Source organism: Pinus tabuliformis, chromosome 6, assembly GCF_031772625.1.
Source record: "Pinus tabuliformis cultivar Carrire ecotype Pingquan chromosome 6, CPIR1, whole genome shotgun sequence".
Taxonomy (NCBI): Eukaryota; Viridiplantae; Streptophyta; class Pinopsida; order Pinales; family Pinaceae; genus Pinus; species Pinus tabuliformis.
The window spans coordinates 1,119,694,089-1,119,710,065 of record NC_142292.1 but is presented as its reverse complement, the minus strand read 5'-3'; the positions used below and the strand labels follow the sequence as shown (position 1 = coordinate 1,119,710,065).

Below are 15,977 nucleotides of genomic sequence, written 5' to 3'. Positions count from 1 at the left end.
CATTGAGAGCTGGACTGAAGATGTAGCCCTGGAGGATAGGGTGAACTCCTTATTAAATTCTTGTGTTCTTATATTTGTTTACTGTATTTCTCTGCTGTTTTCCATTCAAGTGTCTGTGTATTCACAATCTGATCCATTCGTTGCCTAAATAACCTAGACACACGCCAACATATGAGTCTGTAATACCTTCATGTAATAAATCTTAACTGAGATCACTCATAGGGTGATTATTAGATCACCTCCTATGGTCATGGATCAAGGTGAGAATGTTTAAGTTCCTTTTGTTGGCGATTACGCTCCTAAATATTTTGATGAGTTGTGAGAAGATGTTATTCATGACAGGAAGGTGAGTAATTCATGAAGAGGTGATGTGGATTTTCTTCACGTGGGTCTAAAAGAAGCGGGTCCAATTAAATCATGATAGATGGAAATTGGAAAAGTGAGGGAGTTGTACCATCATTTACTCTCTAAATGAAATCAACCTTTTGGTGGTCTAAAAGCTTCTTAGCGAGGAGGATTAATCCAAAAGGATATCCTCCACTTATCCAATCATATGCACTCAAACTTTGCTAGAAATATTTTCATGTTAAAGAGCTCGTCAAGAGTTTACTAACACATTTTTAACATTGTCAAATGGAAGTCGTATGAAAAAAATTATGGACTACAAAAGTTGAAGTCAGATAGGTAAAAAAAAATACAATGCTAATATGTGGAGCAATCACAGACTAACATGTTCACCAATCAATAACTGACATATGGACCAATCATTGGCTGACACATGTACCAATCAATAACTTACACATGGACCAATCAACAACTTACACATGGACCAATAAAAAAGCTTCAACTTGGAGTTTAGTTGAAATTCAAACATGCACATTGTGATTTTAAAATTTATCCAACCAAATCATTTGGAATCACATGTTATTAATGACCCTTAGTGTACATGCCAACATATATGTTACAACATACTTTACATACACCATGTAATATAGTATATAACACATAAAAATGGTTATACACATTAAATGTGAGATATTTATCCTACAAAAAAGCAAAAAGGGGTTTTCCATTATAATATACCATCATATAACAATCCATATACTTCATTATTATGATATGCTGACCCCAAAATACTTTATTTGCTATGAAATCTTATCATATGGATAAATATTATATTCTTGCAAAAAGGAATGAGTGGATTCAAAGAGATGTGAACCACAATCTATTCCCCAAAATTATAGTTCCTTATCACTGGATCACAAGTGAAAAAATTATTATATAGTGGATAATTTTTTTTGAAATAAATATAGCAATTTTGTTGGAAGAAAATAGGCAAGATAAGTTCTTTTTAGTGAGAAAAAGGTCAAAGAGAGTTGTTAAACCAATGCTATGGTCTTCTTAAACGAACTTTAATGACTCTTTTACATATTGAATGTCATTATTTGATTTAAAAAACATATCGAAGTATTTTGCATAAAAAAATAATGAAGTGATTACTCTTTTGAAGTAGACCAAAAACATAATAAAAGGTAAATTTCCTTAACAAACATAATAAAAGGTAATTTTTCTTAACAATTCACCGAGTACTATGTATGTTTTATTACTATTTTGTTTAGAATGTTTATCATTTTAATTTGCTTATTTGAATTAATAAAATTGTCTCTCTCACACACACACATATAATTTTAAATGAATGTGACTTGACTTTTCTCTAATAATAAAAATCAACCAACATTGAAATTTCTAAAATACTAAATAATCATAAACTATCAAGAATATGAATCATAAAGAAAATTCTAGAATACCCATATAAATCATAAATTATAATGAAAATGGAGGGATACATGGCAAAGATGGAAATAGCTAATCTTTATTTAGAAAAAGAATTTTTGAACCTTGACAATGAACATCTTGTTACTAGATTAAACACTATTTCATATAAAGCATAATCAATTTAACAACATTTTAGAGTTTTTAATACACATAAAATTAAATTAATTTATATGAAAAGTAAGCAATTTCTTAAAAACTATTTAATGGTTGAAATATTTGATAACAAACATTGATCATAAAATTAAAAAGGAAAAAGAAAAGAAGTTAGTTGGTGCATATTAAGATAGTGTCATATAAAGGGAGATTCTTGTTATGGAAATACATTACAAATAGGAATTACATATAAGAAAAATAAACTATTGCAAAAGGCTTATAAACTTGTTAAAATCCATATTAATGATAGTATCATATAAAAAGAGTTTCTTTTTATAGAAATGGGTTAAGAATAGTAATTACACATGAAAAAAATAAACTATTCCAAAAAACTTACAAATTTGTTAAAATCTATATTAATATTAATTTTAATATTTTAATTAGATAAATTATTCTTCCATTAAATATTAAATTTATATCCTATATAACTTCCATTTATTTCGAAAAAATAGATATCTAACTTCTGGTAATAAATTTACACCCAACCTATGTTTATTTAAAAAGATATTTAACTTCTCATAATTAAATTTATAGCCAATATAACCTTTAGAAAAGATATTGAGCAATGATTAGGAGAGATATATATCTTCTCATAAATGATCTCGTGAGTAGTTGTACTTCACTTGTAGCGTCTCAATAAGGACAACTCCTATTTCCACCTCTATAGTAAAGTTAATGCTGTCTAACATGCAAGGGGAATAGGTGTTGCCTTGCATTAACATGCCAAAGTCAACTTTGAGGGAAATATAAATGTAAGGCAACTCCTATTCCCCTTGCATGTCAGACAGCATTAACTTTGCTATAGAGGTGGAAATAGGAGTTGCCCTCAATAAGTTATGTGGAGTGATTGTGTACGGAATTCCGCCCGTCACATCTGCCTCGCACTTCGACGAGATTTAATAATTAGAAACATTGGGTGGTTCAACACCAATGACATAAAAAAAACATTACATTTGAAGATAAGAGGAAGTGAGTATGGAGGAAACGTAACGTTAAGGTTGTTGTTGTTGGGATCCCAACCCAACAAGAAGGAATGGAATGGAAAGGATAGGATCAGATTCCCATCCCAATAACAAGAAGAAGTAAAATAGTGGATGCATGTCACCTCCAAACCAAAATTATATGATGCTACCTTTCATAAAATAAGCCTTGTAGTTTTTGTCACCAATACAAGAATATTGCCACCATCAAAGTTGTTGCGCTGGATCAACGCAAAATCCATATCATTCACCATCGCTATTGCCCGTAACAGCCGCTGTCGAGCTGAACCTGAACCTGAATTTGATGAATCCAGCGCTGTGAATGAATTTCTTAAATCGCGCAAGATTTGAGAAGCCGATAAAAGCTGACAGTCAATCGTACAGTGTATTGTGAATTGGGTTCAACAAAACTCGGCCCTTGAAAACGTCAAGGGGTGGGCATGCGTGCGTGCGGTTTATGGTTAATATCGTCGCTGTGTTAGGACAATGATTCTGTTAATCTGCTTCATTTTGTCCTATTTTCTAAATAATTGATATGCATACTTATTAATTACTACGTAACTTATAAGGAAGGGAGGAAGGAAAGCAGACACAAGGGGATCTCAGTAGTATTTGAATCCGTGCAGGGCCGTCTTAAATTGACAATTGACTGAAGATAAGATATGTCACACGACTCTGCAGGATTAGGTGGTTACAACTTCAGATATGAGAGCAGGGAGAGGTTGGTGCCTCCTAAGGAGGAGGAGGAGGAGGCGGATCATGATATAATGAAGGGGGAGGGTTGGCAGGAGGATCATGGTGGATGGCGTGGGTCTGCAATATGTGTAGTGGGAAGGGGATTTTTGAGGGAGGCCATGGGCCTGAAGTTTTTATATAACAAAGCGGCCGTAGGCTTTCACAAGGGGTGGGAGTTTGCAAAGAGTGATCCTCGCAAAGTCATTTTCTCGCTAAAGATGGGCATGGCCTTGTCTCTCGTCTCGCTGCTCATGTTTATCGATATTCCTTACAAGGAGATCAGCACATACTCCGTTTGGGCAATCTTGACAGTGGTGGTGGTCTTTGAATTTACAATAGGTAGGTATATTATGCATGTCCCTTCTTCAAATGTGTATATATTCAATTGAAAGTTCCTTGATGACGCGTTGCCCAAAGTGGATCCTACAACACCCTAAATTGAAATTGAAAGATCAGATTATTATTGGATCACCTATGGTTTTGAAATTGAAAGATAAGATTATTATTTGATCCCATATGGTTCATGATCTTTCAGTAGTCCAGACATTGCGAGATAATTAGTAATTGAACAAAAATTCAGTTTTGAAAGTTACAGGATCCTCATGCTCATTCTGGTGGATTACTAATTATATGGGTTAATAGCATTCACAGATGGAGGAATTTTAATATCTACTAGGTTAAAGATAGTCTATGGGATATAATGCTTTCTCATTTCATTTCTGCCTTTAGTCTTTTTCTATGTAACCTATGTAACCTGATAATGAAAGCTCTTATTTCTCAACTTAAACTAGCTGAATAAATTATCCATAAGCTAGCTGTCAGGATATCAGAGTATTTACCTAACTGTTTTTGCTATTTTTTAATCTCTCACATTCCAAAATAAAAATAAAACCCTTTTCTGTTTCCACTTTTCTGCCTAAACTTCTTCTCCTAAACTTCTTTTGGTTCTTTCCAACGGCATAACTAAATCGTGCTTTTAAGATATTTAGGAATCTATGGATTCTTATTTATATTTCTCTGCCCTGCTGCCCCGTTCCATGAATTTTATTGTCATCCAGATTAAATTCCAAATTTGCTATAAAAATAATTTTATACTATTCTCGCCCAATATCAATCTAGACGGTTGCAGGTGCAACATTTAGCAAGGGCTTCAATCGAGGATTGGGAACCTTTTCAGCCGGTGGTTTAGCTTTTGGAGCTGCAGAATTATCCTTGTGTTCTGGAAAATTGGAGCCTGTGATGATTATCATTAGCATATTTATTGCAGGTATTATTCATGGATCCGTTTTTGATTTAGGTGTTTTTGTCTATGAAATCTGCATGCTGAAAAATCTGTCTAACCAACCATGTTACTGCTCGGATGATTTTAGGGTCAGTGGCCACGTTTGCTAAACTATATCCAAAGATGAAACCTTACGAATATGGTTTTAGAGTATTCTTGATAACATTCTGTTTCGTAATGGTGTCCGGCTATAAAACTGGGGAGTTCATTCACACAGCAATAAACCGCTTTATCCTCATCCTTCTTGGTGCTGCTGTTTCTTTAGTAGTTAACACCTGTATCTACCCAATTTGGGCAGGCGAGGATCTACACAAGCTGATAGTGAAAAATTTCATGGGCGTCGCAAAGTCCCTTGAAGGTCAGGGTTTTAAACGCACGGCTTGCAATTTTAGTAGCTAACCATTTTTTAGAAAAGTTTGCTGTATCATCCCACTTGTTTCTGCAAATACTTTTGCAGGATGCATTGATGGGTACCTTTCAGGATTTGAGCTTGAAAGAGTTCCCTCAAAAATTCTTACATGTCAGGCTGCTGATGATCCAGTGTACAGTGGCTATAGATTGGCTGTGGTCTCTGCCACTGAAGAGGAAACTCTGGTACGCTACATGATTTGAATCATAGACGCCCTGGTGCTCACCGTTTTAAGTTTTAACTTTCTCGTGTCAGTGTACGTGGTTAAAGCATTCTAAAACTTTCAGGAAGGTTTTGCCAGTTGGGAGCCACCTCATGGCCGTTATAAAAAGATGAAGTATCCCTGGAAGCAGTATGTTAAAGTTGGAGGAGCATTGAGACATTGTGCATACATGGTTATGGCATTACATGGATGTTTACTTTCCGAGATACAGGTTAGTTAAAAGTTTTCAAGCACCAGGAGAACCTAAAGCTGCGTTTTTTTTTAAACTGAATTCTCATAGTCCACTGTGAGAGGTGATTTTACCTTGAAGCTTTTACGTTAATGCCCATAGAATTATTTCATCACTCCACTTTGTCTTAGGTACATCTTAATATGGCCTATTTTAGAATATTTCTCTTATTTGTACCGTCTTTATTTGTCTATTGCAGTTAGAGTACTCTAAACATGAAAATGATATCTCTGGATGTGGATCTTTAGAATTTACTTTATTTGCCTGGTGCAGTTCTCTACACAGATGCAGATCTTTAGTATTTTCTTATATTATATGAGAAGGATTGCATAGATAAAGTGTATGCGGCCACAAGGGTTTTTGTCCTATTAATCATTTAGAGGGATAAAGAAAACAATGGACAAATGTACCAATGTTCTGTTATTACATCTATTTCTTTAATATCCCCTTTACATTAAATGCATTTTTAACCAAGCAAACGCCGGAGGGTTATCCATCTACGAAGACACCTTGTGTTATCTGTTAATGTAAAGGTCACTCAATAGCGTTTTCTTTTTGCTGCAGTTTCAATTATCCATCTATGAAGGCACCTTGTTCTTTCTGTTAATGTAAAGTTCACCCAATAGCGTTTTCTTTGCTGCAGTTTCAGTTATCCATCTATGAAGACAAGTTGTTCTATCTGTTAATGTAAAGGTCACCCAATAGCGTTTTCTTTTTGTTGTTGGAGAAGAAAGCATATCATTTTAGGACAAACTGGTTCATGTTTGTTATTTGATTTTTTCTATTTGTATAGTGATTTGATTATTACAATTTTATGAAGACATAAGTACTTTATCCTTTTAAATTTGAAATTGTGATTTCCAAAGAGGAAAAAAACATTTGAATTTGAAATTGTGATTTCCAAGAAGGGAAAAAACATTTAAGTTTGAAATTGTGATTTCCACAGAGAAAAAAAACATATTCTTACCTTTTAGACCCACTCTAACTATGCTACCTTCATGAAAAGGTAATTTCAACAAAAATGCTTGAGAGATGGTAATTCATTCAAACAATCCGTCCTTTTCTTTTGCCCAATATGCAATCGCTATGAAATGTTAGCACAAATATATTAGGCCCTTAGGCTGTAATATTCCCTATATTTATTTATTTAAATTCCTAGAATTTTTTTATGAATTTCATTTAGAAAAAGCACACAATAATTTTTTGCCGAGAATTTAACAAATTTAAATAAATTATAGAGCCAATAATCACAAAGCTTGTAGACAAATTCCATTGCAAACCCCAGCTACTTATTTATAATTTTGAGAGGGAAATTATATCAAATTTTATTTTGAAAGGAAACTTGACAAATAAATAAGCTGGAGTTATTAGGTCCTCTTCAGAAACCTCCTTTGGCTGGACTCCTTGGACTGCAATGTGTGCTGTTTTAGCCTTCTAACAAAACACTCCAAAATCTCGTCCTTTCTCACTAAGTGCCAATGAAGAACCTGAAGTGGTTCTCCCTCTTGACTAGCTAGGGTGGATGTTTCACTACCGAAACTAATTGCCACCAGCTGGTATGTATGGTTCCAACACCAAAACTAATATCTCCACAAGGGTTTCACCTCACACAATAAGCTACTAGAGCTCCAATATCAATTCATCAAATATCCAGTCATCTACCAATCAACTCCCTTCTTTTTTTTTATAGTTTTCTCCATCCAAATACCATGGGTCATCTTTTAATAATAAAGTGACTTTGTATGTCTTGATTCTTAATTAAATCAAAAGTCACTTAATAATCCCTTTTTAATTTAATTACTTTCTATCACTTTTAGGATGACATTAAGTAATTCAGTTAATTGACTCCTCTCTTCTGTTCTCGAAAAGGGACATTACAGTCCTCCCTTCGTGAGATATCTTGTCCCAAGCAATCCAATCCTGTATTCGTGGGTTCCAAATGAACCTGGAGAATCGCTACTTCATACATTCTAGAATCTGTATGCCTAGTCCGATTCCTCGATCCTAAAACCACATTGGAAATTGACACTCCCATTGCCTGAAAACTCCCTGTTCCCATATTCAAACTGAGCAAGAAACTGTCCACAAGCATTCCTTACTATCCTGTCATAATGAATTGTCTTCCTCCCTTGAAAAATTTGAAGCCCCAAGGAGCCAGGCAGTTGAACTACTTTCTTAGCAGATCTTGCATTTCCACTGTCAACCATAAAAAAAAAAAGAACTTGAAGAGGAAATAGCTTAAGTAGCATTTTCCTGCACTCCATTCTTTCTCAAGGCCATCCCTTTCCTTTATTTCATCGGATGCCTCACTGCCATTTTCTCTTCTTGTAAGCCTACTTTTCCTTCCTTAGCTTTTCAAAAAGTGCAACTGCAGAAGAAAATGCTGATGTGGGCTTGGAGAGATTGGTTGGAATGGTTCACATTCAGGTCTTGGAGAAACAAGGATAACAACAAAAAACTGATGAGCTGCTACACGTTTGAGTGACAGGGTGCAACATGGTCAGTAAAAGTTGGTGAAAAAGAGCAGCTGGAAAGCCCAGCTGTATATATGACTAATCAATTACAAAAGTTATTATCCGAGCAAGAATCGACATGGCTCCATTTATGGCCCTTGCTGTAACTGGCACAGCTGAGACCTTCTTCAATATTGTAGCCATCATATCAAATACTGGTCCAGGATCTCCATCCTTTTGCATGAGTTCCATTGCATATGTCAGAACAACTGATGGGACTGTGTTAATATCCTCTACTCCATCTCCTCTGACCTCACAAGATGGAGCAACCTTAAGCACCTTATTACATCAATGAGCCAAGAGAGCCGACCAATTGCATTCCCATCCACAAGACACTTAAATTCTTCATTTGGGAGGTCACGTCGGCAAACTTGATGCTTACAACCTTCAGCCAAATCTCCAATTTTCTTCACAGTCATCCATTGTCGAAAATCTATTGCATCCAAGCGATATAATGAGGCATCACTTCTCTGTAAGTCTTGTGCAAACTCAAGAGACTCATCATATGGCTGTCTTAATTTCCCTGTAAGAAACCAAAAGACAATAATACGTCAATCAGGTGATGTAGTCACAAATTGTTTACCAGCAGGACTGACCTCTACTGCAGAAATGGTTGTCTTAGATTTTTCGAATTCATAAAGGCTTGTCTCTGTCTTGATCTTGAATTTTACTCCTTTATCTGGAAATTTTAGTGTTGCAGGAAACCAATACTCAATCAACCCTTTAGCAATTGTAGAGATGACCATGTAAAAAGCATGGCTGTACTTCATAACTTTTACTGGACCACTGTGAATCTTATTTGAAACTATAGGCTTGCTGCTATCGGCATGTGCATCATAAATATGGACAGCAGGCGAATTGTGATCACTGATTGCAAGCTTTGGTTTAAACATTTCCTTGTTTGAATACCCATTCTATAGTGCCCAGAATAAATGGCAATCATATCATTACCATCATATCATAGTTGGCCACATCATAAACCTTTGCAGCCCAGTCATTGGAAATTGGCAGCAAGGAAAACCATCTGCACTAATTGCTAAGCCTTCAATAAGACCAAGATGAGATCAGAAATGCTTCACAAATTCAATGCCCGACGATTTCTTTTTCCAAAATTTCAAATGACCATCAGAACTGCCTGTCATAAAGCAGTCTGTTGCTAAGACTGCAATGTGAGGGACCACATCATGATGCATGTAACCTTTCTCATACTTCGGCATTCTAGACTTGTCCAATACAACATTCTATCCTCTGGGCCCCAATGTAATGCCCACAACATTTGCCAATTCATTGATGCCCCTTTGCACCGATGCATGTGGATCCTGATCAAACAATATATCCTTGGCCGACGCTCTCACCAAGATCCTGCTGTTATTTCTTGTTTGATGACATTTCACTCTAAATTGATGAGGAGTTATCAACCTTTGACAAATGCCATCTTTTTTCTCCTTGGATCATCTGCCTCTGGTGAATTCACTAGGCCAAGCTTGATACCATCTGCTTCCACCTCAAGGAAAAGATCAACATATGCAACCATCAAATCTGGTGTAGCAACTACCTTAAGCCATGTATGATCATACTCAGATTGCACAAATTCACGAAGTCGCCGAAACTTCTATCTGCAACACCACCACTGTCGTGACCAAGCAGATGCATATGCAAGTAGAAAAATTCGCCCAACGATACAAGGTATAGATATAGGGTTGATAGGAAGGATGGATTCGTGATATCTTTTTTGCGGGTAGAGAACCTCCCTTGTCTCAAGACCCTTAGGTTCCTAAGATCCTATGATGGGAAGTCTTCTCACGTTTCCACTACTCATATCATCTCGCCCTCTCAGGATTCTAGAAAAACCTGTCGTTGAATGAGATTCATTATGTTCATCTAGGGCCTTTTGAGGATAATAACTTATCACATATGGTAGATCTTCAATTAAATCTCTTGTCATGGACCAAGTGGATCATCCTAAAATTTGTTGAGATGAGGCTGCAAAATCTACTCCTAAATCTCTATTAGAAGGTACCTTTGCTTCTTTAGATCAATTAGAAGATGCGGCCTGACGCAAAGTATAAGTTACTCTACCCTTTGCACTATATTGCTTATACTTGGCACCAATTGGTCACCTTGTGACCTTGTTGCAAAACTTGTGTTGTTTCTAACTGGGTCTCTGTCAACATCCATATGTTCTGACAATGAGGCATTGACATTTTCCAATGATTCTCCCATGCTTTCTTTTGTGCCGTTTTCCAAAGAAGCTCTAGTAGCCGCTTCACGATGCCTCATTTTTGAAAGGGCATCTTGCAAATGCTTTTTAGCTGTCAATATATCTACAATGGGTAGGGGATAGTTTGAACCCAACTCAACTCCAATAGACTGAAGCACAACTTGTGGTGCATCCCATGGATGATGAATCCACTTTGTGGGCAATATAGCCAACTCTGGAAGCCAACAACAAACATATTCTCCTCTTGGATCAAATTTGCAGCCTTCAAGCTGAGGATTATCTATCAGATCCATCTCATGACCATCCGGCAAGCAACCAGAAATGTACTACCATCTAAGGGCATCACACTCTAGATCGAAATACAGGAGCGTGTCACAAAAATACTTCATACCCCACCTCTAGGGAAGCTAGAGAACAAAGAAACTAGAGTTCGCCACCCGAATTCAATCATGCAATCATCCCGTTGCCCAAAGTTCCCACATCCCAGCATTAACTAGCAGATAGCTAGTCCTACCTTGCCTCCAAGATTTAAAGTAATCATTGTCAACCCTCCATGGAAAATAATTAAGATGTGAAAGAAGTGGCCTCTCATGGCTGCAATGAAAATTGAAACTCAAATATCTTGAATATTTTTGTATATTAATTGACTTTAATAACAAATTCATACTTTGTTCCCCTGAAGTATTTCCCTCATTAGACCACAAAACTTGTTTGATGCGAACAAGGTGGAACACCTTTATAACACTCAACTCTCCAAAATGCAGATGAGGTGACAACTGTTAAAATTTGGCAGCTCATGGTTGAATTTTTCCTAGAAGAAATCATTTCTTTCAGTTTTGTTTGAAACACCTCTAATGAAATTTCATTCCTGACAATTCTAATATGACTTTCCAAAAATAGTAAGACACATCTCAATTTGGAAGTGACTTTCCAAAAATAGAAAGTGATGTCTGAATTATCAAGGATGATCTCGACATATGGAATCCACTTTAAAATCAAATCAATCATGATTTTACAAGTCAAGAATTAATATTTTTATCCTTACTAGTATTATTATTATTATGATACTACTATTTATAAAACAGCCTAAAGTCATTCACCATTAATGGATTAATAAAAACAAATTCTCTCATGGAATAAGTAAATTAAATTGAGAATCTCTTACTTGGCAAATCGAATCTCTCTCTTGGAATAAAATAGTAACTCTACACTTAAGAGAATGTAACTCTACCCCCTAATTCAATGTATGGCAAAAGTATAACTCCTCATTAGATGCACTTGTAACTCCCTCATTCAATTCGATTTGTAACTCTCACCAAATATTCTCTGATGTCTAAGTGTAACTCTCTCTCTCCCTAATTCGAATTGTAACTTGTCAAGACAAGTGTACCTCTCTCTCTATTTTGGGATGAGTTACACTTCTCTTCAAGTAAATACTCCCTAAGAATTTGATTATCCTATTATTGGCTGAAGGCATGAATTCATTTTATAACTCCTTTGTTTTCTCATTTATTTAAGCAGGAGCAAGTGAGAGTTGAGAGTAGTATGTTCATAGTGAAGAAGGAGAGCAAGTGTTGAGTGTCTGCAAGAGAAGTGAGAGAACTAGTGAAGAGCAAGAGCAAGGGAAGAGCTGGAGCAGGTTTGAAGGACAGGATCTGATCAAGAGAAGGAAGATATCTTCAAGCAAAGAGCAAGTGCACTTCAGCTGCAAGTTGATCAGACATTGGTGACTTTATTCATTCTCATTCTTTTCTCTCTCTCTCTGCACTCTGCTTAACAATTGAAAAAATCTAATAAAAGAAGAATCATTTGGGTTTTCCCCCTTGAGGGGTGTTGCCTTGGTCATTGGACAAAAATATCAGTGTCTCATATTTGTGCTTGGTTGTTTTCATATGATCCTTAATTTTATCTCAACATAGAAAATTCAGTTTGCTACAAAGTACATTAAGCTTTCTGCAAAGTACATTCAGTTTTCAGCATAGAACTTTCAAGTTTCTGCAAACAATTTTTAAATTTCTGCATAGGACTTTCAGATTTTAACATGGTATCAAAGCCTTGGTGAAGACAAATTTAAGGAGACCAAAGATCACCTAAAGTGACCCCACTGGCTGCCAAAGTTTTTTTGATCACGATGACTTCATTCTACTTCAAGGTAGAGGAGAAACCGAATGATGCTTCAAACTTTGGTCAATGGCAAACAAGGCTAGATATCACTCTTGAAGAACATGAAGTTCTGGAGTATGCTGAAGGCACAATCGTTGATCCACCAGAGAATTCGAGTGCCGCTATCAAATCCAAACATAAAAAGGCTGAAATCAAAGCTAGAAAAATTATCCTTGATTCTCTTAGTGACCATCTCATTACTTATGTTTTTATTTTAAAGAAAACTAAATAAATGTATGACGAACTAATTGGTATGTTTGCAATTAGTAACTTGAACTAGATTATTTCTTTGAAGAATCAACTGAAGGACATCAAGATGAACATAAGAGAGATGGTTAAAGCATACTTTTTGAGAATGACCAAAATCAGGAATCAATTGTCAACAGTTGGTGAAGTTGTACCCGACAAAGAAATGGTGTTGATTACACTTGGAGGCCTTTCTCTTGTTTGAGAGACGTTTATCACCACCATCAACAATATCAACACTATTCCCACATTTGATGAGCTCCTGAGAAAGTGTATCCAAGGGGAGGCCAGAATGATCTCTAGAGGGAAAATTTCACATCATGAAGAAGGAGAACCTATTGCATTTTCAGCCTATGACAAGAGAAAGAAAGGTAATAAAAAGAAATCTGCTTTCAAATCAAATAAAGGGCATCTAATATGTCAAAAGTTAGATGCTTTCACTGTCAAAAGCATGGTCACTTTGCTCGTGACTGTAAAGAAAGAATTAAAACACTTAGATTAAAAAACAAATCTGATTATAGAAAAAACACTTTTGAAAATCAAAGAAAAGACCATCTTAAGAAAACAAGAAATCCAAGATATAAAAATAATGCCACGAAAACTCAATCTAAATATTTTTTGTTTTTTCTCTTTCCAATTCTTCTTTTGTAGATTCATTTGATAGTTGGTTAGTTGATAGTGGTGTTTCCAAACATTTTACTGTTACAAAGAAACACTCTCTAATCTAGTTGAGACAGACTAATTTAAATGTTATCCTTAGAGATAATTCTACTCACCAAGTTAAATGTTATGGTTTAGTTTTGTTAGTGTCCTATATTATAGTAGTCAAAAACAAGTTTAGTTTTTCAAATTTATTTTGGCAAATGTGTAAAGGTTTTGCTATGATCTCTTAGAGATCAAGCTATTGGTCCTAGTAAAGAATGAACTATTTCATTATTGATGTGATTATGTTAGAGTGTGTGAAAGATGATGTAAAGATAGTTATGGATTTCCTAAAAATTGAGTCAAGTAATTCTAGGTTCGATGTCTCATACAAGATCATGAATGAGGCCATAGTGAGTCTTGTCTTTTCATCATTGGCACAAATTAGTGGGGTCAATATAGTTAGTTAGGTTGTCAAATCATATTGTGCCATGACATCACCACCAATACAACGATCATGAGACATTCACTATGCTTCTTTCAGTTGCGGCGCTTTCATGATTAAGGCTCCAAATCGCAATGATTGTCTTTGAAAGTTGGGTTTGGTCACCTTGGGAGTTCAAAATCTTGTTACATCTAAAATACCGAAGAGCCATTCTTGGTTCCATTGAAAGCTTTCTAGACATCGTTTGAAGTTCGTTGCGCTAAGTCTGCAAGGGAGGTGCTGTGCTCAGGGACAGTCGCTACGTTTCTTTAAGACAAAGGGTTATCACCACTTACAGGTTTCAATTCCTCATTTTCTTAGATGATTTATCTTGCATTTTGTCTAATTTGTCCTTATCAGTCGAAGAAAGCACACAAATGACCTTGCAAACTTCAAATTTTTAGCTTGCTACTTTTTCTTTGTTGAGCCTGGAGGATACGTTGTGCTTCCATTCACTCGCTGCGTTTATGTTGTTACCTGCATCAAATATTCAAAACTTTGTTTGCCACCCATATTTTAAAGCCCGACATTCCATTTAAGTGGTTTGGAGCCTCACATCTTGTTGTTGCTGCCCTCAAGGATCAATATTTTTTCCCCCCCATGTGCTGCGCTTTTTTGCTACGCTTGTGTTTTTAATTTTCCACTCTAGGAAAAAAACAACAAGCTTCTCCTTTGGGTATGAGAAATGAGTTTTGTTGTTTGATTCTGCTAATTCATTCTAAATTGCCACAAAGCCCTAATTTCATATGCTGCTACCCTATTGATGCGCTCAATTGTCAAACATTGAAATTGCATTAAAAAACCATAGAATTCATCTCTGTTGTGAAGTCATAACAACTCCAGACAGAAAGAAGCACAAAGGAGGAGACATATTCAGATTTGAGCCTCAAGACGTTGCCTTGATAAACTCGTACCTAACAGTTAGAGTTGCATTCTAACAGGTTGGATGCATCAGATTTTGTGAGAAGATCCAGGGATATAGTGTGCAACTCATTAAAGAGTTTGCCTTGAATTTCACCGGGGTAGATGTTAAGATTGGAGAGTTGAGTTTTCCAGTGTCAGATGTCACCATTTCAGCTGCTATAGAAATTTCTTTACAAGGAGAACAATGGTTCAAGGGCATGCCTTTAGACATAATCAACTATAAAGATTTCTTAAAACCAAAGTACATAAACAAGGTATATGGAGCTATTGTACCAAGAGAATACCTGCTTGAACCTTACAACAAACTTCTGAAGGTAATCCAAAGATACTTCACTTGTGAAGGCAGATTTTGGGAGGATCTATCAATATCCTTTTAGGCTTTTGATGCATTTCACAGGAAAATCCCTTTGAATTTGCCTTTCTATTTGTTTAGAAGCCTTAGTAAGATGGCAAATAAGGTTCAAGCTAAGCAAAGTCAAGTAGAGTCCAATCTTTCTCATTTCTCTCTGACAAAATTGTTACTGGTGGAAGAATTGAACAAGAAAAATCAAACATGGTAGGCATTCTTAGATTCATCAAAGTCGGCAGCTGAGTTACCAACTAGCCCTTGGAGTAAAAAGGATACACCTTCATCTGTGACAAAAGATGTGTAATCACCAGTTGAAAGTTCCGTAAAAAGGCCATTAACTTTAGTTGATCCATAAGAAAAGAAAAAGGGTAAAAAGCTGCACTTTTCTCCTGAGGTAGTGGAGGTTCCCAGGAAGCCACACACTAGAACTACTACAAGAAATTACCTTTGGAACAAACACTTGAGCAACCAACTGAAGAGGATGTTGTTCTAGATGATAAAAATATGGAGATTTTAGAACTAGTTTTAGATACTATACAAGAGGATGTTGTTCTAGATGATAAAAATATGGAGATTTTAGAACTACAA

General features: G+C 35.9%; 1 protein-coding gene and 1 pseudogene across 3 annotated transcripts in view; one reads left to right on the top strand and one right to left on the bottom strand.

Moving 5' to 3' along the window:
- Window positions 1-3,061: 3,061 nt before the first annotated feature.
- LOC149262809 (aluminum-activated malate transporter 9-like) overlaps window positions 3,062-15,977 on the top strand; it is a 167,955-nt gene continuing 155,039 nt past the window's right edge. Inside the window, exons 1-5 of one of the 3 annotated variants that reach the window (XM_089425268.1) lie at window positions 3,062-4,043; window positions 4,834-4,971; window positions 5,075-5,344; window positions 5,444-5,580; window positions 5,683-5,829. In XM_089425268.1, the coding sequence (XP_089281394.1) occupies window positions 3,632-4,043; window positions 4,834-4,971; window positions 5,075-5,344; window positions 5,444-5,580; window positions 5,683-5,829 (1,104 nt within the window). In that variant the 5' untranslated portion in view covers window positions 3,062-3,631. The remainder of the gene's footprint in view (window positions 4,044-4,833; window positions 4,972-5,074; window positions 5,345-5,443; window positions 5,581-5,682; window positions 5,830-15,977) is intronic. The other 2 variants (XM_089425266.1, XM_089425263.1) reach the window with 2 other exon arrangements.
- LOC149262810 (uncharacterized) lies at window positions 8,400-15,724 on the bottom strand (annotated as a pseudogene).